This window comes from Python bivittatus, unplaced genomic scaffold (assembly GCF_059951505.1).
Source record: "Python bivittatus isolate LINGU-HERP-01145 unplaced genomic scaffold, Pbiv_v1 ctg000700_np1212, whole genome shotgun sequence".
Lineage (NCBI taxonomy): Eukaryota > Metazoa > Chordata > Lepidosauria > Squamata > Pythonidae > Python > Python bivittatus.
The window spans coordinates 2,228,774-2,252,881 of record NW_028277098.1 but is presented as its reverse complement, the minus strand read 5'-3'; the positions used below and the strand labels follow the sequence as shown (position 1 = coordinate 2,252,881).

Below are 24,108 nucleotides of genomic sequence, written 5' to 3'. Positions count from 1 at the left end.
GCCAAATTAATACACCTTTCCATACACCTGATCTATTGCAACTCCCTCAGTTGCTCAAGAAAATTGTTAGATTTGGTCATAGCCAGTTATTTCTGTTTGATCAAATATTCTTGCTGAATTCTTATCTCCTTTTCATTTAATTCTGAAATCAGTGTGGGCAGGGATTCATCTGTATGAATGAACTGTCTGGAGTGCAAGTATTCCTGCATGAAAAGAGCATACATGTTTGTCTTGAGGGTCTCACTGTTTCTGTTGCTGGATCTTCACAGACCTTTGAAAAATAGGGCTCTTGGTAACAACAGCAAGTGTTTGCAATTAGCTTTGCCATATGGTGGGGTTTGTTTTCAGCCTCTTCCAGGCAGAATAGGAGCCAAATACCTGGCATAGCACAATATCCAGTGTGATGTTAGCTCATTTTACAAAAAGCACACTTGTCAGAGTTAAATGGTGATCCAAAAAGTCAGCAGAGGAATCTCCCACCCATCTGAAGATCAAGACCTTTCTAATACTCCCAGTATTGTGTTGCTCACTGTAGTCTCTGTTGCTGGATTTGACCTCCCCTCCTCTGACTATCCATGGCTAAAACTGCAAGATTTCTTTTGGCTTGGCTGTGTTTGGGATGCAGTACAGTTCACTGCCTTGAGGCTGCTGCATTTTCATTGCTTTTTTTGTTCTAAAATGGACCTGTGGTCTAAAATGGACGTGTGGTCCATTTCTCAGAGACCAGTTTTATAATAAACAATAGAAATGAAGGACTAAAACAACCAAAAACAACCAGAGGGGAAGATGAGGTTATCTTTTTGATGGCACAGAATTATTAGATTACTAGTGTATTTGAGCTGAACTTTTAAAATCAGTTTGGGAGGTGTAAGAATATGTTCTCCAAGTACACGTGTAGGCATGTGGCGAATTCTAATATTTTTCAAAGATCATAAAGCAATTGAGCTTTTTGATTCTCTTCTCCCAACAATAAAGATGTCATGGAAATGTATTAGAATTTACTAAGGTTCTCTAAAATCTGGTTTGGTGGATTCTCTCAGTTTTGTTTCCCCTCCCCTCTCATCAAATGTCACCTGCTAATGGGAAAACATCCAACAATCACTCCCCTTAATACAAGCTGAGGCTGGGGGAACAAGTAAATTTTGTCAGATGGCTAGACCCGCCAGGGGACATGGGCAGCATACAAATTTAATAAATAAACAAACAAACCAGTAAGTATAGAGAGCTGTAAACATTTGTCCTGCTTTGGTACAAGTATTCTTCATGGGTATTTAATGGGTTCATCAGCTGATAATTGTGCTTCCATTGAAAGGAGGTGTGAAACACTTGTGCTAAACCAGAGCTGATATTCAGGCTTTTTCTGGACACAGGTTTAGTCCTATTCCAGAAGAGTGTTAACCTCAAACTAAAAAGCAGCCCAAACAGTTCCACACAGTTACTGAGAGCCTTGCACCATGAAGCAGTAGATAAATCATGGTCTCTGTCTCTTATCATTGCAGCTCCCCTGCTTTTCAGGCTGATCCTGATCTTTGAGCCAGAGATTGGCTTGGTTCTTTCAAATTGGCCTCTCCCATTGAAAGAACCATGGTCTTCCCATCACTTGAAGCAAAAGGGCTCTGGAAGACAGTGCTTGGGGGCTAAAGGGAGGGGGTGTGTCAGTAGGTGCTCGGCTGATCCCAACCCCTTACAGTATTTGACTCTGATGCTAACCAAATGTTGGGAAAGAACATTGGAACTGCCATGGCTTGTGGCTGCTTCATTGAAGGCAATGTCATAAGGATATGGCAGAAAAACGAGGTTGCCAGGACATGTGTATGGTTGGGACAATTACAGATTTCCAATACAACAAAATGGGAATTCAAACAATTCCTTATTTCATTGCCAAGATGAGTGCTTACCTCAGTGGTGCATTATAGCAATAAAGCCATCAACACCAGGCTCATTGATTGCCTAAGTGATCAACATACTCTAGGCACAATTCTGACCTATCTGCTTTGGGCTTTTTACGGGACAGGATTTTTGCAGTGAAGTGCCACAACTGTTTGGAAGCAATTACACCCAGCGAGTTTGTTATGCGAGCTCAGAAAAGTGTGTACCACGTGGGCTGCTTCTGCTGTTGTGTCTGTGAGAAACAGCTTCAGAAGGGAGATGAATTTGTCCTTAAGGATGGCCAGCTACTGTGCAGGAACGACTATGAGAAGGAACGTGAAAGGCTCAGCATCGGGAGTCCAGCCCCATCAGATTCTGGTAAGGCAGAACACTCATTTTGTTGTGAGCCATTGATGAGGCAGCAAGGTTTCTTGTTAGTATCATGGTATTTATAAGGTATCAGTATTTACCAGGAATAGCTGTACCTGAGGTTAAAAATCTCACCATGCTATGAAAATATGATTTCTTTATTATTAGGATGTTCAGTTTATATTATTCCAGGCATTTGAGGAAAGGCAACAATACTTAAAAAGTAATAAAACCAATAGAATAAAATCTGCATATGGTTAAAATAATTCTTTATCTATTTAATCCATCAATAATTCCAAACATTCTAGGGTCCAGCTTTGGCTGGTAATAAAGCAACTTCTCATTCATGCCTGAATGCCTCTTGTAGAACATAATGTATGAGAAAAGACTTCCACTTAGCTTCCTTTCTTGCTTCTTAGTTTTCTGTGGGCAGGGAACTGGTGGGCAGGGAACGGGGAAAGAGTGCTGGATTCTATGAAATGCTATGGATTCTGTAGTCTGCAAAATTTAAGGGTGAATATAGGTGCAAGATGTTCTACCATGATCCCACATGCAATTAATTAATTTAGCTTCTGTTTAGTTTCCTCTTATACTACATATTCCACTTTCATGTCATTTGGTACTTAAACTTTATCCTACATTAGTTTTCTGTTTTAAATTATTTAAAGGCTTTTTTTTTTACATTAAAAAAAAATATTCCTCAAATAACATTCTCACCCTCCTTTTTTCTCTACAGTTTGCTAGAATTTCTGCTCTTGGTTCTGATCTTATAGGCAAGACTTTAGTTCCTCAAAGTCATATTTCTAGCGGCAAGTTATCAGAGGTAGCTAAAATAACCTTCTTTGGTTACTTTTTTGTTTCTTCCCACCTCTCAAGACCATCTTCAGTTTTGGTAAGGGGCAAAATACTGTAAGTAAAAATCAAGTTTACATGGCCAGTTAGCATAGCAGTTATGATGTTGGACTAGGACTGTGGAGACCTAGGATCACGTCTGTCCTCAACCATGAAAGCTCACAACATAATTTTGGGCCAGTCAATTTCTCTCAAGATCCTTCCTTACAAGGATATTGTTGTGTGGATAAGATGAATGGTGGTCACCACTTAAGCTGGTTTGAGTTTGTGGAAAAAGAATGACATAGATCTAACACACATGCACAAACTTCAAGAGCAAAAAACACTGAGCCGAAGGAAAAAGGAAGTTCGGTTTAACAAAATGTCCTTTAGATTCTTGGACTAATCAGATATAGTTTCATTATGCCCTTGTTCCACTGGATAACTCATTCTTTTCTGTGCAGTGCTGGAAGGAATAGGCCTCTGAGTCTGGAGGTAGCACCCCATTACCTCTCTGTTAATTCCAGATTAGCATTGTCTGTATTTGCAAGTAGCCTTGAAGGTGAGAGATGCTTGTGCACAAGCTTGAGATGCTTGTGTTGAGCATTTCAATCTCTTGCAAGAAGAATCTGACATAGAGCTGCCTTCCAGTTCAAGGGTCCTTAGTGATCGGACTTGGTGTCAAAGGTTGGCCAGGTCCAATATCTCTGCATCTCCTATTATTGGCTGTGATCCTCTTGACTTTCCTGTTTCAACCCCATGTCGGAGTTCTGGCTCTGGTTTAGGACCAAAACAGGTGAAGGGGGGAAAACAGGAATGGGTAAGAAGATACATGTTCTTTTTTTAACAGCTGCAAAGTAAAAACTGGGTCTCATACCCAACAATCTAAAGAGGCTGTCTAGCAAAGCTGGAACCATTTTAAACAAAGAGTAGATATAGGTAGAATTGGACTCTCATTCTCATTTTTAGATGGGTTGTGTTACACTACTTGCTTTGGAAATGCCAGTTTTAACAGGAATGCATTATTTGAAAATAATAGTCAGAATAACAGAATCAGTAAAATGCTGCCATCTCCTGGCAAATATGTAGTTTTGTGGCTATCAAAATAAAGTAATAGGATACATAAAAGAAAAAACATGTTCAATTGAAAAAACGCAATGACTTTGTCCCAGTGCCTGCTGAGGCTCTTTTAATTGCTAGCAGCTTGGTTTGCAAAAGTTATTTAAATAATTTTGCATACATTGTACTCCAAGCCATCTCTTGTCAACACTGAATAGAACATCATTGCATCCTACTTGTTCACTCTAATATCTTATTACTACATTGGCCTTTCAGACCAGCATTAATATTCCTGTGTCATATTTAGGTAAAGGGTTTTCCTAATGATACAACCACTTATCCATTACTCATTATTTGCCATTTTATATAAAATCCATCCAGACTTGATTATCCTACTTTGCCAGTGTCAGTGCAAAAAACAACTTTCCACAATAGTTGAACAAGGGGTCTCTCATATCTGTGTTTGTGTTCAGAGACAATATTGTTGTTATAATATAAACAACCATCAATCCCCATCATTCCCTGCTTCAGTGGGCATCTGGCCACTGCTGAAGACCAGCCCACTAGATAGAATTTTGGTCTGATTTTGTACAGTGTCTTTCATTCCAATGTATGTCATTGTTACCAATTTGATACTCTTTACTTAAAATATCTCACTGGGTTTGGAAACTGCTTGCATATAATTTAACAAATCCTAAAGCACTACAGTTCTAAACTGAAAGCCTCTTGGTGTTTTCCACATTGCTGGGCAAGGCCCAGCATCTACAAGGGTTGTCCTAATTTGTTGAACACTCTGTTGCGAGCATATTTAGCTTAGCAGCAGAAGTAGATTTTAACCCTGAACCAACTAAGAATGACAAATATCTGCGAGCAAGAACGGACCTTCCCCAGGATGTGTAGTTAGTTTCACCAGGCTGTCAGATTTCAGCCGGTTCCTGCTTAGTCAGCATCTATCTTTATAGTCCCATTTAGAAATATAAGGGATCAAGTAGCAGAATGCAAACTCAGGACCATCTTTGTGAGAAAATGAAGATAAAGCACAAAATACTGGAAGCCATATGTTGTCCATAATCTGTAAAGCCCCTCGTTCAATGATTCCCTTCTCTGACCCCCAGTGGCCAAGCCTAAGTAAACAGAGGGCTGTGAAAGAGGAGCCTCCTTTCCAATTAAAAGTGTACTAACATCTCTCCTTTCCCTAATTCCCTCAAACCAAAGAATTTTTTCATCTTTTTCATGAAACCAGTTTTTCATCGCTTTCCCCCGTTGAGTCTTAAGGTTGCCCAGAGGTCAGTACAGACAATATACACCGCCTGTCGTCCTTTCCCATGTGACATAAGGAGGAGTTTTAAAGATTAATTAATTCCTACCCTGTTTGTGGAGGCTTGAAAGGCAGAGTTAATTAAAAGCACTGCCATGTTAAAGCAGAATCAACTTTCCATCGTTTGGGGGGATTTGGTGAGCAGGTGTTTGGGGGTGTTGAAGCCACTTTTCTTTCTTGGGACAGGATTCCCCCAGCCTTCTCTCAGCTATTTTTCCTATCAATCATTTCAAAGCTTTCTCTGTTTCATGCCTCAAATGCAGCCAGAGGTGGGAAATATTTTATCACCCTGATTCTCTGAGTTGGGCTTTGCCAGTCTTGCATTTTCCAACTCTCAACAATCCCCCAGGCTGGTTGGGAGTGGTGGGAATTCCAGATCAACACAGCTGGGGGGTAGCAAGTTGGAGAAAGGAAACAGGATTTCCCGTCAGGAGTGAAGTTCCATTTTAAAACATACTGAAGACAAGGAAGTGCTTATTTTCTCTACTTTAAAATCTGGTACCATTGTAGGCTCTAAAACAGCTACACATCCTAGCTAAGCCCCAGAAACACATCCACAAACTGGCAAATGGCTACAAGAGTTTAAAAAGCTAAATGACCCTAAATGAGATATCTGTATGCCAATAGGAGAGGATGAACTTCCTATCCACAGCCACTTGCTTCAGAAAATTCTCCCTGCCTTGCATTGGGGTTTTTAAAAGATGGAGGGGAGAACCTTGATTTCATTGGAGTTCCTTTTTTAAAAAAGTTTTCACATGCTTATACACCTCTAAACTCAAATTAGAAGAGCAACTGCACCCTGTGTATTTAACATAGCATGAGACTTAATCTTAAATTATCACTTATCTGCATTCACCAAATGTAGTATATCCAGCTATTCCTGGCAGGGCTACCATGTAATTCTTCAAGATGAAGAATCAGAAGAGAAAAGCCAGTAATTCCTTTTGCTTCCAGTTGCCTGATGTTATTCTGTGTTCTGCATTCAAAATAAATTGAATGTCTGAAAACACATTCAGGCAAACAACAGACATGCAAAGTATCTGAGCATCTTCTTTTAATTCAGGAAAAAGCTATTTTTAAATTAGAACAATAATCTCATGATGCCAATGCTTTCATATATTCTGTCATTTTTCCAGTTGTATTTTGGATTCCATGCAGACTTTGTCTACATAGACCTAAGGTGATACTAACATGGTTCAATGAAATGTACCCAATTTAGATTGCAAGTTGGAATTACAGTTTGAATGCCCTCATGTGTTTGTTTAAAACTACACTCTCTGAATGTAAAAAACAGTCACAGCACATAATGATTTAGGGCAGACATTCTTCTCCAAGCCATGCTTATTTTCCATGTGCAAAACTAAATATTTGCTGGTGTTCAGTTGCTTCCAACTCTTGGTGACCCAATGGGCATAGTTCCTCCAGGATTGTCATGAACTTCTTTGAGTTCATATAAGCTCATGCTTGAGTCATCAACAACAGTATCCAGTGTGAGATTTGCCCCGTTCGACAGAGAAACTCTCGTGACACGTGTGGTTCACAAAGAAGGTTTACTCATGCGTAACGTAGTAGTCACAAGCAAAGCCAGGACTGGCTTGGTACAATTGCATCACTTGTTATATTCCCCCCTTCCCGCGCTTTTTCCCGCCTCGTGATCGCGTTGCGGCTGTGGGCTATTAGGCCCCCCAATGTCCCCCCTGATCGTTCATGATGGCAGGGTCGGTCAGAGTCCATTGTCCTTGATTGCCAGTCCCCCTCCGGCTGGGTTGGCCCCTCCCTGCTACGTGCAGACCGCGGGTTCTGTGCTGCGTTGCGATCTTGTTTCGCTGCCCTGCGGCCCCGTTCCTTGCTTGCTCGCGCCGTTATCAGTTCGTAATTAAAAGCTTCCGCTGCGGTTTTCCTGTTTAGCTGGCCGCAGGTGGCTCGTTAATTAGCGGCGCTTTCGGTTCCTCTTTTCCCCGCTAGCTACCGCCGGTGGATTCCGCGTGGTCTGGTTGCGAGCTTCCCTGCAGCCCCGTGCTTCCCTGAAACCTCGTGCTGACCGAACCTGACATGCCGCCCCCCTGACGACAACTTCCCCCTCGGTCCTATTTCGGCTTCCCGGGGTATTTACTGTAAAAGTCCCGCACTAGGTCCGGCGCCCTTATGTGGGTTTTACTCACCCATTCGCTGTGGGACTTGGGGAAATGTTTCCATTGCACTAGGAGCTGGGTCTGCCCCTTGTGCCTCCGGGCGTCCAGTATCCGGTTGATTTCGAAATGCTGCTCCCCCCCGACCATGATGGGTGGTGGTACTCCCTCCGCCTTGTGCCAGGCGTTCCCCGGCTGGTGCAACTTTAGCAGGCTGCAATGGAACACCGGGTGGATCTTCCCGAGGCTTTTCGGGAGCGTCAGCCTGACGGTCACCGGATTGATGATCTCCGAAATGGGGAACGGCCCCACAAACCTCGGGCTGAGTTTTTTCGATGCCTGGTGCGTCTTTAGGTTTTTGGTTGACAGATACACCTGGTCCCCCACTTTCCACTTTTCCTCGGGGAGCCTCTTGCGGTCCGCGTGCTTCTTGTAGTCGGCTTTGGCTCTTTGCAATGCCGCGTGCGCCGCTCGCCGGGTCTCGTCGATTTGGGCGAACCAGGCGTCCAGGGAGTTGATCTGGGATTCCGGCTGAGGCAGCTCCGGCATGGGGACGAATTCTCTCCCGGTGGCTACTTTGAACGGAGAGAACCCGGTGCTCTTGTGGACGGCGTTGTTGTATGCCACCTCCGCGAATGGTAGTAGCTCCGCCCAATCGTCCTGTTGGTGCCCCACGTAGCAGCGCAGGTACTGTTCGAGCCCCCGTTCAGGCGTTCCGTGGCTCCGTCCGTCTGCGGGTGCGCCGCGGAGGATAGGGCTTGTTTCGTCCCCACCCGCTTCAGGAACTCCCGCCAGAACCGCGCGATGAAGTTGCCGCCCCGATCGCTGACGATACGTCGAGGTGCGCCGTGGAGTCGGTAGACATGTTGCACGAACAGTTTCGCCAACCCCTCGGCCGTGGGGACTCGCCGGCACGCTACAAAGTGCGCTTGTTTGGAGAATAAGTCCGTGACCACCCAAATGGCGGTCTTCCCCTTACTCTCCGGGAGCTCCACTATGAAGTCCATGGCGACCTCTTGCCAAGGGCCGTCGGGTTCCGCTACCGGCTGGAGTAGGCCTCTAGGTTTGCCTTTGGCTCCTTTCGCTGTTGCGCACACCGGGCAACCCCCCGAGTATGCCTCCACGTCCTTCCGGAGCGTGGGCCACCAAAACTGCCGCCGGATTAAGTGGAGTGTCTTTACGAAGCCGTAATGCCCCGCGCTCCGGCTGTCGTGGGCTCTCTCCATGACCTCCCTTCGGCAACCCTCGGGCACGTACAGCTTTCCTTCGTGCCACCACAACCCCTCTTGGCCGGTTAGCGCCTCTCGGTTCTGCTTGAGCCAACCGTCCCGCTCCGCTGCCTCCGCGAACCCTTGCCTTACTTCAGACGCCGCGTCCCGTCGCTCCCCCTTGGTCTGGCTTCGGGTCACCGCCTTTGCAGCCAGCCTGCTGGCGGGGATGACGGAGTCCACGATCTCCTCCCGTAGGCTGGCGTGCTGGGGCATGCGAGACAGTCCATCCGCTAAGAAGTTGCGCTTCCCGGGGATGTGTTTCAGTGTGAACCTGAACCTCCCGAAGTATTGGGACCACCGTGCCTGTTTGGGGGATAGCTTACGCGGGGTCTTCAGGGCCTCGAGGTTCTTATGGTCCGTCCACACCTCGAACGGTTCAGTTGCCCCCTCCAGTAGATGCCTCCACGTGGCCAGCGCCCACTTGACCGCGTACGCCTCTTTCTCCCACACCATCCACCTCCTCTCCGTCTCGGTGAATTTGCGGGAGGCGTAGGCGCACGGGTGGATGGCCCCCTCCGGGCTGGGTTGGAGCAGGACTGCTCCCGTTGCCACGTCTGATGCATCCACTTGGATTATAAACCGCCGGTCTGGGTCGGGATGGCGCAGGATCGGCTCCGCGGTGAACCGCTGTTTTAGTTCCTCAAACGCCCCTGGCATTCTGCAGTCCACGCGAGTGCCATGCTGGGCTTGGGGGTTTCCCAGTGCCCTTGGTTTTTAGCAGGTCGGTTAGGGGAAGGGCGATTTGGGCGAAGTTCGGGATGAACTGACGATAGAAGTTCGCAAACCCTAGGAAGCTTTGGAGTTGCCTCCGGGTTCGCGGCGCTTCCCAGCCCAGGACATCCCTTACTTTCGCCGGGTCCATCTCAATTCCCCGGCTGGATATTCGGTAGCCGAGGTAGTCTAGTTGCTCTCGATGGAACTCGCATTTCGAGAGCTTTGCGTACAGCTGTGCCTTCAGCAGTCTCTGGAGCACCGTGCGCACCAGGCTCACGTGCTCCGCCAGGGTCTCGGTGTAGATGAGGATGTCGTCCAGGTAGACCAGGACGCCCCGGTAGAGTAGGTCGTGCAGCACCTCATTAATTAGCTGCATAAATACCCCGGGGCCCCTTTTAATCCGAACGGCATCACGGAAAACTGGTAGCTTCCGAGCGGGGTGTTGAACGCCGTCTTCCACTCATCTTTTGCGCGGATCCTAACTCTGAAGTAGGCTTCGCGCAAGTCCAGTTTTGTGAACACCCTCCCCTTCGACAGATGCGACATCAAGTCCTTCATCAGGGGAGGGGGTATTTGTACTCCGTGCTGATTGCGTTCAGCCCCCGGTAGTCTACGCACATACGGAGCGAGCCGTCCTTCTTCTCCCGGAATAACACCGGGGCCGCTAATGGTGACTTCGCGGGTTGGATGAATCCCCGTGCTAGGTTCTTGTCTATGAACTCGCGCAGGGCTCCCATCTCCCTCCTCGACAGGGAGTACATTTTTGGCTTAGGCAGGGTCGCTCCTGGCTCTAGCTCGATGGCGCAATCACTGGGCCGGTGTGGTGGGAGCTGGTCAGACTCCTTCTCCCCGAACGCTGCCGCCAGGTCTCGATACTGCCTCGGGATTCCGCCGCCCGTCGGGGGTTCCCCGGGTCCGGCCCCTCGCTTTCCGGTTGCCTCGCCAGTCGCCGCTGCCTCCCCTCGCCTCGGGATCGTGGCGGGTCTCCGGGGTCCCGGCGCTGCTGCTGCTGCTGTTGCTGTTGCCGCCCGGGTCTCGGGCCCCATCTGCTCTCGCCCGGTGTCCCGGACCCTCCGCTTGTCCGCCGGTGGCCCCACTCTCTGTAGTAGGGTCTGGAGCATCGCCTCCACGGCGTCTAGGCGTCGCTCGACTCTCTCCTCTAGTCGGGCGAATTTCTCGCTCCACTCACGGTTCCGGAACCCCGAACCCCGGGTCATCGTAACGCCCGAACCGTCTGGTCCTTGATTCACGCCCATCGACCACCGCTCGGATGGAGTGCGCCCGGCCCTGGCCGCTGCCCCGTCGCTCCCGGGCGGCTCCGACCGCCCTTCCGCGAGCCTGGATCCCTCGCGCTCCAGCTGACCCACGGATTCCTCGTCGCTGGTCATGCCTGTATTGAGAAAGAAAACGCTCCTCGGTGGTACCGGGTAGCGCTGACGGTGAGTCTTGGCTTTATGTGAGATTTGCCCCGTTCGACAGAGAAACTCTCGTGACTCGTGTGGTTCACAAAGAAGGTTTACTCATGCGTAACGTAGTAGTCACAAGCAAAGCCAGGACTGGCTTGGTACAATTGCATCACTTGTTATATTCCCCCCTTCCCGCGCTTTTTCCCGCCTCGTGATCGCGTTGCGGCTGTGGGCTATTAGGCCCCCCAATGTCCCCCCTGATCGTTCATGATGGCAGGGTCGGTCAGAGTCCATTGTCCTTGATTGCCAGTCCCCCTCCGGCTGGGTTGGCCCCTCCCTGCTACGTGCAGACCGCAGGTTCTGTGCTGCGTTGCGATCTTGTTTCGCTGCCCTGCGGCCCCGTTCCTTGCTTGCTCGTGCCGTTATCAGTTCGTAATTAAAAGCTTCCGCTGCGGTTTTCCTGTTTAGCTGGCCGCAGGTGGCTCGTTAATTAGCGGCGCTTTCGGTTCCTCTTTTCCCCGCTAGCTACCGCCGGTGGATTCCGCGTGGTCTGGTTGCGAGCTTCCCTGCAGCCCCGTGCTTCCCTGAAACCTCGTGCTGACCGAACCTGACATCCAGCACCTTGTCTTCTTTCAGCCTCTTTTTTTAATTGCTTTTGATTTTTCTAAGCAGTGTCTTCTCCAGTGACTCTTGCCTTTACATTATGTATCCCAAATATTTAAACTTTAGCTTCATTATTAATGCTTCTAGTAACCAATACGGTTTTAAGTCTAGTTTTGAATGACTTGTTCTTCTTGTTGTCCTAGGCAATTGCAACAATTTTCTCTAGGACCACTATTCAAAGCATCTTTTGGGGGAGGGGTTATTTGTTTTGTTCAGGGTCAAGCTTTCACAGCTGTATGTTACAAGTGAAAAACAAACATGGTCTTGACAACATGTACCTATGAATATAGAGGAGCATTAAAAATGGCATATCAATAAATAGAGTGTGGGTGGGGATGCATAGAGCACCTGTTGGCATCTTCTTCAATTAAACACACACTTTTCCTAAGATTGCCTGATTGTACTAGCCATGCAAGTACAACAAAAGACACAACTTCTTTAAGAATTGCAAAACACTCCCACATGCTTCAAATCCCCGTTTCACTTTTGAATTTGAATTGCTGAATGCATAATGCAAGCTTACACATACATATAGTGCTGCATAACACTTTACTGAAAGGAGCTTCCCAAATTACGTCTACGTTCATTTATTAAAGTATTTATGAAACATTTTCAAGCTAAAGAATTTAATTATAGCAATTGTGGCATCCATTTTGGCAATCCCATTCCGTGGTGCTTTGTGAATCTCACTGCAATGGGCTGTTTTCATATTCTAAGGCAAAAGTGATGATGAAGCAAGCTTGTGCAAAATAGAAGACATTGGGAAAGCGTCTGAAGAGATCAGGGATCTTAAACGACCTAAGCGGCCCCGGACCATCCTAACAACGCAGCAGCGCCGAGCATTCAAAGCATCATTTGAAGTATCTTCTAAGCCATGTAGGAAGGTATATTTTAATAATTAGAAGACACTGGAATCATGTATGTAGGAACTGCAGTGGTTGGCTGGTTTTTACTAACTAAGGTCTTTGTTTCTAGAGATTCCTGTTTTTGTAACTCATGCATATTGTGATCCAAAGGCAATATTTTTAATTTATATTTCTAATTTAATTTATAAGGGCTACCCCATTCAGCACAGACTCTGGGCAATATGCAGTTAAACCTAATACAGTGCCTAAAAAACAGAAAAAAATCCATAATGTTTAACCTGCTCAAAACTCAACTGAGTCTGGTTGGGGTTGACTTTGAACCTATTCCTCCCCATTCATACCTGAACAGCCTCCAGACACTGGGACCTGACCTTGGGAGCCTCACTTGGTTGAGCAGTAGTTGAAATATAATATAATCAGCGTACTGATGGTATCTGGCCCCATGTTGACAGATGATCTCATCCAAAGGTTTCACAAAGATGTTAAAAGGAAAGATGAGAGCGTCAAACCCTGAAGCACCCCACAAACCAAGGGCTTTTGCTCAGATCTCTCCCAATTTGCCAACACCTAACTGAAACTGCCCATGGAGAAAGGAGGAGAACTACCATAATACTGTGTTACCACTCTCAAATTCTCAAACAAGATTACCATGATTAATGGTACTGAAAGCTGCTGAGAGATCAAGTAGAACTAGGACAGTCACACCACCTCTGTCCTGGCTCCACAAGAGGTCATTAAAAAAAATGCAGTAAGTGCTGTCTCCATACTATGTCTAGTCTGAAACCCAACCGAAATGGGTCTAGATTTTCTGCTTAGATATACTAATTCCTGCACAATCCTCTGGAGCTGCAGCCTGACTGCCTTCTCCTCAACCTTACCTAGAAAGATTGGAGACTGGATGAAAATAGAACCAGTGATGGCTTCTTGAGGAGGGGATGCAATCATCCCCTCTCTCAAGAATGAATTTAGCACCTCATGGACCCAACCATATATCACTTCCTGGGAGGCCTTAAATAAACAGGAGGGGCATAGATCTAATAAACAGGGCCTTACTAACTGTCTCAAGGAGCCTGTCTACTTCCTCGGGAGTTATAGGATCAAACACTTCCAGTGTAACCAAACAAGACTGTGCCTTGGTCATCTCAACAGTCAGAGCCTGAGTCATTTCAGTAAGTCAGAGTCTCAGCAACTTCATGTGCAAAATGTCTAGAATATACGTCATAGCTGCCCTCTGACCCATCCCTCCCCAACAGGATTCAGGTCAGTTTAAACAGTGCGGCCAGTGGCCAGTTATCTGCAGACATGATAAGAGTGGAAAAATAATTAAGTTTTGCCACTCTTCCTGCTATAATGTAATGCCTAATATGCGTTCCTACATGTGCTCAGTCAGATTAATTCTTCATCTTTCTCCAACAGTGCACTAGGTCTGTCTTCTGTCATTTCATCTCCCAGAGTTCCTCAGAAAAGCAAGGAGCTGCACAGGAGCAACACAGTCCAAGTCCCTTGTCATACATCCATTTCAGGCAGAGACTAAGGCCTCAGTTGAACTGCCCACCAAATTCAAAGGAAAACCCCCAAGCTCCTTCTGAAACCCATCCAGGTCCATTGGTCTAGGGCAGTCCAATCAAATAGGTTCTCTCTCCCTGCTGGGGGGAGGGGCAGACCCATAAGCTGAAAAGCAATCAGAGTGTGATCTGACCATAGCAGAGGACCAGTAACACTGACCTCTACTTTAGAACAAATTGCAGTTGCCTGAGACAAAAAACAGATCAAGCATATGACCAGTTGTGTTCACTGAGCTCTGAATAATTTGGGTCAGGTCCATGGTTCTCGCGATGGTCATGAACTCTTGAGTCACACCAGACTCTACACCACATGAGAGGAGGTTAAAATTTCTAAAACTGTCAGTCTTGGAGACTCCACTGCCAACTCAGCAACAGAGTCAGGCAATGCAGCAGAGAGGCCAGTTCAGTAGCAGGAAACCCATCTTCAGCCCAACTTAAACCAGAGGGTCCACATCTGGTTATATGCAGTACAGAGCCTCTGAAAGCCATTAAGCAGCTGTCACCTTACCCCACCCTCTGGATCCATGGCTTGTGCCAATCCCAAATATCAGGTGGGCAAATTTCAGGGAGGGGTCATCTCTCCTCTAATCCCACCCATATAAACCACCCAGGTCTCAGTCATATATAACAGGTAAATTGCCTCGTCCATTATAAGATCATGGACGAGGGAGTCTTATTACACACCAACCTGGCATTTAACGCCACCAGCTGGAGACCAGAACCACTGAGATCTAATGGCCTGGCAACAGGGTGAATGCTGGGAACCAGAAGGTGAAATCAATAACAAACATTGCCTTCCCTGTGTATAGCCCACTCCCAGCTCCCTGCCATATCGCCCTCTGCCCATTGCCACTCAGATGGAACTGCCTGCCCTATTCCCTCTGTCAGTCCCCAACCCCACCCCTTCTCCCCCAATTTCTGGGAACTATCCAACTTAAACATCCTCAACAACCCACAATTATTCTCAGCCTACGATCAATCACAGCAAGGTCCCATGGTGCTTCTACCGTAGTACGTTCAGTAGGCACAGGGAAGCCAGGTTCTTACAAAGGCTGCCCACACACTCTTATTACCGCCCTACATATCTCTAACACCCTTGCTAGCCCCCAATTCCAGCAGTATTACCAGCTGAAATAATACAGTATTAAGCCATATATTCAAGTCTGCAATACGAAACTAGTCCAAGATCTTAACCTTTCAGTCAGGAATTGCATGAGCAGTCCAGCAGGAAAGCTTTTCAAGCAGTCAAATGGAAAGTGTTGCCCAGAGTGGCACCTGTGGGCAGAAACCATAAGGCAGGCTTAAAGAGGCCTATGCTCAGGCAGCTGCAGAGCTCAGACAAATCTGACACTTGCACTCTCACCCAACTCAGCATCCACTACCTTGTCTCCTCACCACAACACCATAAGCTGCTCCAGCCACCAGCTTCTCTGCCAGCACAACTCCTCCTAGTCAACTGTACTACTCAAAGTAGATTTTGAGTAGGCTTCCAACAGCACAATGAACTGGGCCTCCACCTTCCCAGGTGGAAATCTGCTGAGCACATCCAAAATAGAAATGCAAGGGTCAGTCTCTTCACCACCAGAAGGCCATTGACTTGCTCCTCTCACTTCTTTGCAGCTTGCTGCCTGTTCTCACTCTTCTGCTCCAAAACCTCCAGTTCTGACTGGAGGAAACTCCAACACCAGAACAAATAAAACCTAAGATCCAACAAATCTTCCCAAAACATAAAAACAAACTTTAAAAATCCAACCACTCTCATGCCAAACGCTAACATTCAAACACTCCCTCCCCACATCGCTATCTTGAAAGAAAAATCAGGAAAAAATATTCTGTTGATGGCAAATGCTGATCCACTAATCAGAATGGGATCCATCAGTCATAGCTTATGTTTTTCTAGAGTCTAGATCACAGTTACTTTGCATGCAGTAAAATATACAGTATCTTTCAGAGCCCCCAGCAGATCATTGTAGACAGCTAAAGAGCTGTTATGAATTGAACAGAACTGCTGTGGTCAAATGTCTCATCTACAAAGAAAAATTAAGGCATTGTGGAACTTTTACATTTATTTTTTAAACTTAAAGTGAGCACACATTTATAAAACCATCTTGCCATTTATATTTTGAGAGGCCTTGCAATGTATTTGGAAATTTTGAAATTCTGGCACATTGAAAGCTGAAAATAACATGCTGACAACTAGACATATTGTGCATTTTGCCGATCATTTGTTTGTGATGCTGAAAATAAATGTTCTGCATTTCCTAAAGGTAAGAGAAACATTAGCAGCTGAGACGGGTCTTAGTGTCCGAGTGGTACAGGTCTGGTTCCAGAATCAAAGAGCTAAGGTAATAACTTTTTTTTAAAATATTATGACATTCACTAGGAGGAGGAGTGCCTATCTACATCAGCCGTGTTAACCCTCTCCTCAGCAGTATCAGAAACTAATGGAGTAGAGTTCCATTACGTATTTCTCAGACTGACAATTCAGTCACCGTATCAAGCAGAATGCTTAATATGCACAGGAAAAACACTGGCTTTCCACATTCTCAAAACATCAGCATAACGTTACTAACACCTTTATGGTAAGCTCATTTTTTTTTATAAAACTATCATTTTTGTCAATATTTTAATAAAATGCCTTTCCAGCTCTAACTCTAAAAAAGAATATTTGTGAAATACTTCTAAAATAAAAGAATATCTAGCGCTATATTTTTAAGTTTGTTTTTTTTAAATAAAACCTTTCTAGTCACTGCCATTTTGAAGTGTTTTTCCTAGGGAAATGGTCTGTAACTTTTTTATTCCTTGGAAGTATTTGATGACATTTGAATCCCTTCCTAATTTTATGTCAGTAGGTTCAAGTTTTCATATTAATTGGTTCTGGGTTGGTTTGATTTGTGTCAGAACAGTCTTTCCTATTTGAGAAAATGCCTCCCCGGCCCCAAGATTTCCTGTTTTCTGTGGCAATAGTTATCAAACAACATACAACATGGTGGAAATTGCTACTAAGAAATAAGAATTTTTTCAGAAGGATTTTATGGAAATGGCAACTTAATACGGAAAGGAAGTAGATGTTTTCACCATTCCCCTCTTCATAATTTCTTCAGCAATGTGTATAAAAATTGTTTACATCACAGATGTGTCCATAGCTATAAAACCTCCAGAGTTTAAAAAGAAGAACCAGGAAGGTTTGATGAATGAAAAACAATTAGAGGGGTTTTGTTCATTTATTGATCCAGGAGGAAATGAGAGCTGATAAGACTTTTGGTGAGTCTGTGAGGCCTTTCTGTAGCAAAGGTAATAAAAATAATGAATAATATAGAGGAGGCTCTAGCTAAAAAACTTGCAAACTGGTGTCTTTGTATATAGCTTACACTGGACCTGATATATAAAAATCTCCCAATGTGATTTTTAAAATAACTTTTGAAAATGCATAGGACTGAGATTTCTATGGGAAACAGACTGGGTATGTATGTGTTTGTTTCCTATACTTTTTAGTACAGGGAATTATCTAGGAGCAGATGACTGTACAAGGAGCATACATGGAAGGAAGGATCATGGGGAATTTGTATTTCCATTAGCTTTTGGGACAAAGCCACAGTAGAGTTTATTCAGCCATACTGCAATTGTTTCTTTTGTATAATATTAATATAAAGAGAGGGGAACTGAATGAGTACAAGAACTGAAAAGCAGTAGCTCTAGGTAGGATCAGAAGTAAGAATACAGGTAGTCCTTGAGTTACAATGGCAATTGGGATGCAGTCATAAAGGGTGACATCATGCAACCACATCACTTAGCGATGGCAATCCATGCTGTCCTGATTGCCATTGTAACCCCAAGTGGGAAGTGCCACGGGTGTGGGGGAGGCCCTGGGAGCCCCAGCGCAGGCCGCACACAAGTTAGGGGAGGGGGCTGCTGCGAGTGCATGCATGTGAGTGCATGCATGCGAATGCAGGGACGTCCAGGGAAGGAGGGCATGGCGTGGTGCACAGGAAAGTGGGAAGTGGGACTTAGTGGAGCAACTTGTGACCTTCTCTGCCAGCTTCCCTATTGATTTTGCTTGTGGTAAGCCGCCAAGGAAGGTCACAAATGGGGATCATGTGACCATGGGATGCTGCAACCATTGTAACCGTGAGCTGGTTGCCAAGCACCCAAATCATGATTATGTGACTGTGGGGGTGCTGCAACTGCCGGAACTTCAAGGACCAGTTGTACGTACCCCTCATTCAGGACTATTGCAATTTTGAATGGTCGCTGAACGAGTGGTCAGTAAGCGAGGACTACCTGTATGTGGAAGGGTAGAGGTAGGGTAGAAGTAGCCAAATAAACACAAGGCAGGACTGTTTCTCATTTTTGGAACAGCTAGACCAGGGTTTTTCAGACTGTGTTCTACAGAACCCTAGGATTCCATGAGAAGTTGATGGAGTTCCACTGCAGACAGTGAATGTTTTATCACTACAGCTTTGCCTCTTGATCAGGGAATCTGCGTTTGTTTGTTTTTTAAAAAAAAACAGGTTCTGTGACCTGAAAAAGTTTGAAAACCCCTGAGCTAGACTATATGTGTAGGAAGCCTGTGAGCTTCTCCCATTATATCCTTCACAGAATTCAACAGATGAAGGAGTGCCATAGTAGCATCACCAGGAATCATCAAAGTGGTTTACTTATCCATCAGTCTTCTGTGAGGTTATTCTACCATTCAAGATAACCAAGGAGAGTCATTATGTTCTAAATTTTCTTCTCCTTTTCCTCACAGATGAAGAAACTAGCAAGGCGACAACAACAGCAACAGCAAGATCAGCAAAACACACAAAGATTCACTGCAGGTAAGATCTGACCTCTAACTTTCTTTTGACATGGAAACTCTCCCTCCTGAAAACGCACCACCTGCTGCCATTCTGAAAGTAAGATGTGTATTCTTTACCTTTTCTTTAAAGTACAGTGGTTATTAAGCAAGAAAGGGGAATATATTCCAACCATTCCTCCTTACAAGTTCAGGTTTTTTATATATTTTATTACGGTGGTGATTAATCTATTTCAGCCCAAAGCCTAAACGAGTTCCAGACAACTACATTGGAGCTCCAGACAACCAGGAGGACAGTTCTAGGCTGAAATTGTGCTATTATAAATGAATGAATGAATGAATGAATGAATGAATGAATGAATGAATGAATGAATGAATGAATGAATGAATGAATGAATAAAAATAGCTATACTATTGTGGATATGCCACCCTGGAAATACATGTCCAGAAATATACACTCCCTTTACACATTTACCTCCATTCTCTTGTTTTCTCTTTCATGCACACACAAATACATACACAATTTGCAAAATCCTCTCCTTGCTTGGCAATTTATTTGTTTATTCATTAGATTTATGTTTTGTCTTTCCTTCAGGAGTTCAAGGCAGTACACATAGTAATCCCTCCTCCTATTTTTCCTCACAATGACAGATTAGGACTTAAAAGTCTTCATGAATTCAATAAAGGTTATTTTAAAACTTTACGATGGAAATTCCCAGATTTCCAATTTGGTGTCCTGATGGAGTACAGGGGTTTATGAGAGGAAGGCAGAGTTTAGGGAGAAGGGAAGATACAGCACCTTATAGAGGGACATGGATTAACAAGAATCTGGTTGTATAGATGGGACCCTTGGAGACTATATTCAAATTGGCAGCCAGCAGTGTTACTGTTGCTTCATTGGATCAGACCTTGCCATGAAAACTGCAGGGACTTGTCCAGGCAGTCAAGAGGGGTCAACACTGATTTGAAGGCACAAAAATAAAATAAAATAATTGGATCAGAAGGCAGGTGGTGGGTATCAGGATCCATCAGGATAGCACCAGCTGCTGATGGTCAGAGGAATAGTTCTTGTTTCCAGAGGATTTTCTCCCCTTCATTGAAAGCCATAAAAAGATGATATAAGCCAGGATACTCATTCTCTTCCTCTTCCACCATCTTGTTATTTATTCCAGGCATCATGCAAGATTCAGTTCTTGGGAACCATGTTTGTCATTGTTATACCTGGAAAAACTAATTTCTTGAGTTGGGGAGGTTATTAGATGATCTGAGGACCATAACATTTCATGTCCTTCACCTCAATTTTTAGGGTCTGTAATTTGTTATATCTACCTAAGAAGCCACATATTACAGTAGGATTGGGAGATATGGTTAATCTGAACTTGAACATGTGGAAGATGGAAAATCTGTCATCCATTTTTTAATATCATGGCTGCTGGATCTGAGTGCAGAACTCCAGTTGATCACTAAATGGTAGCAAAGACATATTAAAAACTCTAATTTGTTGCTGACATCTAGGGGTCATCTGGAGTTGTGCAGACAAGATCTGTTGGGGCTACAGATATTGTACTAGAACTGGCCCAGATACATAGGTTGGGAAAGTCTAATGACTGAATTTCCAGAAAATTTATAAGATGAACTCTTACATATGAGAACCAGTTTGGTGCTGGGCTAGAAACCAAGGGCTAAGGTGCTGGGCTAGAAACCAAGATGTGGTGAGTTCTAGTCCTCCCATAGGTATGAAAGCTGGCTGAGTGACTTTGGGCCAGTCACCCTCTCTCAGCCCAACTCACCTCACAGGATTGTTGTTGTGTGGAAAACAGGAAGTGGGAATATTAGGTATGTACATCAACTTCTGTTGACCAAAATTAAGGGTGGGATAAAAAATAAATACCTTTCATTCTTCCATGTCTTCCAGCTCAGACAAACAGTAACAACAGCACTAGCTTTGAAGGAATCATGAACTCATACACAACCTTGCAACCAGCCTCACAACAAATGTTGGTTATCGATCATAGTGTCTACAACTCAGACTCCTTCCAGCAAGGACTTACTCCCCCACAGATGCCAGGGGACCACATGCACCCTTATGGTAAGATGTGAAAAAGCTCAGATTGCAGATCCTAAGTCTGTCACCTATACCCTATTCTGTGGAAGCACTTGCAATACATCAGATGAACTAAGGGAAACTCTTTAACAGTTCCAAGCTGGGATGTTGTGAAGTATTCCTAGCACTCCTAGGAATTTAACCTTAAATTGTTCAAAATTCAGTCTCCCCAAGGTTAACAATTGTAGTAAGTCCTTTATGACTATATTTATGCTGAGTCTGGGCAGCCAAGTTTAAAGTGAGGAGCCACTGATAAAGACTGTCTCAATTTGAGCTTAATTCCTGATGGCTACGTGGACTGTCCACATTGTTTTCTTGGCAACAATATTTAAGTGATTTGCCCCTGTGTTTTTCCACAACATTTTTTAGCTTCCTAGGTTACCTTATAGGAATTTCCAGATGATCTCTAAGTACTAACGAGGACCTAGTTTGCGTAGGTGTTTGGGTTTTATTTTGTTTTGTTTTGAGATTGGCCAAGGGCAGCTAGGCATTGCTACTTGTGACTATTTGTCTATTACAATCATTTATATTGTACCTTTCAGGATATAAATCTTACTAAGGTGGCTTGAAGTAATACAATAGTAATAAATTAAAACAATATTTTAAAAAACAAAAATAATAATTGGTACCCTCCTTTTTCTGGGAACCTTTGCATAGAGTGTAATGACTTTCTATTTTATGGACTAACATTGTGTGTATGTTTATCCCTTTGGAACTAATGAGTCATTTGATTTAAATTCTGATGGCAGAATTAGAGGGAAATTCTCATGTGCAAACCTCATTCAGATAAATGGGAATGATACCCGAGTACATTTTGACTCATTTCTGTGGCTCCAAATATGACCCATCTCTTTCAAAGGATGGTGCCACAACTAAGCATATTTTTTTGTCTCTTATTATGTAGGTTCTGAGCCCATTTTCTTTGAAATGGATAGTGATGATACCTCCTTCAGCAACCAGGGCAACTGTTTCTTAGCAGCTACGGAACCTGGGTCCTTACAATCAAGAGTGGGCAATCCCATTGACAACCTGTACTCAATGCATAGCTCCTATTTCACATCATGAGGAATTTGAGGTCATGAATAAAACAGAGTGCTGGGTTCATTGCAGAAGTCAGATGGAGGAAAAAATGGGAAGAAGACTACTGTTTAATCAGGAAGGCACAGCATGCAAAAATCTCATGAATATTTCATATATTTGAAATTTTTAAAATTCAGTTCCCATTTCCCAAAGTTCAGGAAAAACCAGGAATATTTGAAAGAACAGTTTCAGAACTGCTTTCCATTTGCAAGTAAATTTATAGAAGAAAGGAATGCATGGAAGAAAACAAAATATTTTCTTCTGATGTTAAGATGTATCTAATGTAAGTTGCAAAAAACAAAATTTTCTATTGAGACTGTATCTGCAAGATATTTTCCCTATATTTAGTGTTTTAATTGAAACTATCAATTTTGATAAGGTGAAAAATTCTCCTCCAAATACTTATACTTTTCAATATGCATCATTTTGCAATACTTTGTCTTAGCTGTTGAAGCCAAATGAAAAGAAGAACGATGTATACAAATAAGTAAATCCTTTTGCAAGAAATGACATTCTAATAAAAATGAAATAAATGGGAGATACTGTTAAAAATGTGTTCAAAACAACACTCACTGGTTGTTCATGCAGATATAGAGATTGAAAACTGGAAGCTTTTGAACTTAATATGTGGAATAGTTACCAGGAAGTAAAAATATTTGTGTGACTAAGTTTTTTAATACATAAATTTTGAGGCAAGCATGTGTGCTTATATATTTAAGGCACAGACTTGCCTAATATTGCATCAAGTTTATCCTTAACAATAGAATAGTACTGTACAACAAAAATAACTTTATTTTCTGTGTGAATCAAATTTAAGGATTGCTCAATGCACTTAATTTATGGAATGGGAAAAATGGATTTTTGTGAAGATTGAGCAAGCAGAGAGGACTAGCATTCTCATCTGGAGACAATTTGATGCTTTCAGTTTCTTAAAATTTATTTTTAAGTGGAAATATCAGGGTAACCATAAGTTCTTATGCATAAAACTGAACATTAAAATCAAGAAGAGCATTGCCATTTTCTATAATGGAATTTGAACCTCCCTTCTGTGAGAAAGCACTGCAGGGAAGTGAGTCAGGGCTTATGATGAACCATCAGCAGTAGAGAAATTGTCTTCTGTTTAAAGCTGCAGACTCCAGAACATGCATATTGTGGGAATTTCATGGTCCATGGAGAACTTAAGAATTTTACTATTATCATTGATAAAGGGCTACATCTGACTTCAAATGGCTATCTTCCATTACTATTGGTAATTATCCAATAAAAGGAGGAAAAGTGGAATTGAAAAAGCCAATTAGCAACTGAGGATTGACAAAAGAATTGTATGTGTATATCCAATCCCAAACCTTCTTGCAGAGTTCAGAATCCAGCTGAATTTGTTAGGCAATGAAACTAATTCATTTGTCTTCAGAATAATGGAGTGTGCCACTGTAATTGAGAAATTTACTATTTATTTCACCTGAATGGTCAAAACATACTCTTCTTTAAAACTGCGGGGCTGCTGTCTCTCATCTACCACCATAGTTATATTGTAAAAAGACTGGAGAGGCAAGGATCCAAGCAGATTCAGGTTCTGTTATCTTTCTGGAGCCTAAAAGATAGTACATTTCAATCTACCATCATTGGAAGCTATATTAATTAATACACATTTTTTATACATTATTCACCAACACCTGGCAAATATTATTTGCCACTTTCTTTACTGTCCAAATGTGTCTAAAAACTTAACAAAAGCATCAATTCTTGAAGATCTTTATACTGTTATGCCCTTATTCATGTTATTTATGGATTACTGGTCTATCAGCAAGGGCACTAATATCACAGTGCTGATTACAACTTTCAAACTGATGATAGCGAAAATGACAATGCTGGAGATATTCAAATATATCAATAGGAAGATGATACTCCTCCCCAATTATCAGTGAATTGTGCAGGAGGGCAAGGGTTGTGACAGAAGAATAGACGGGCAGCATTTTTCGGAAAAAAAATTGAACAAGCATAGGTGCAAATGATTGCTTGGGAGGATTTTTAAATCTAAACAGAGATTCCTTCTCTTTTCTTTCCTC

The 24,108-nt window shown here is 43.7% G+C and overlaps 1 protein-coding gene across 1 annotated transcript in view; it reads left to right on the top strand.

The window, feature by feature from the left end:
* The window catches only part of LMX1A (LIM homeobox transcription factor 1 alpha), a 62,738-nt gene extending 40,711 nt beyond the window's left edge, over positions 1 to 22,027 (top strand). The window contains exons 3-8 of the mRNA XM_088154063.1: positions 2,015 to 2,247; positions 12,347 to 12,513; positions 16,328 to 16,405; positions 18,811 to 18,880; positions 20,774 to 20,947; positions 21,867 to 22,027. Of these exons, the coding sequence (XP_088010189.1) occupies positions 2,015 to 2,247; positions 12,347 to 12,513; positions 16,328 to 16,405; positions 18,811 to 18,880; positions 20,774 to 20,947; positions 21,867 to 22,027 (883 nt within the window). The remainder of the gene's footprint in view (positions 1 to 2,014; positions 2,248 to 12,346; positions 12,514 to 16,327; positions 16,406 to 18,810; positions 18,881 to 20,773; positions 20,948 to 21,866) is intronic.
* Positions 22,028 to 24,108: the final 2,081 nt, after the last annotated feature.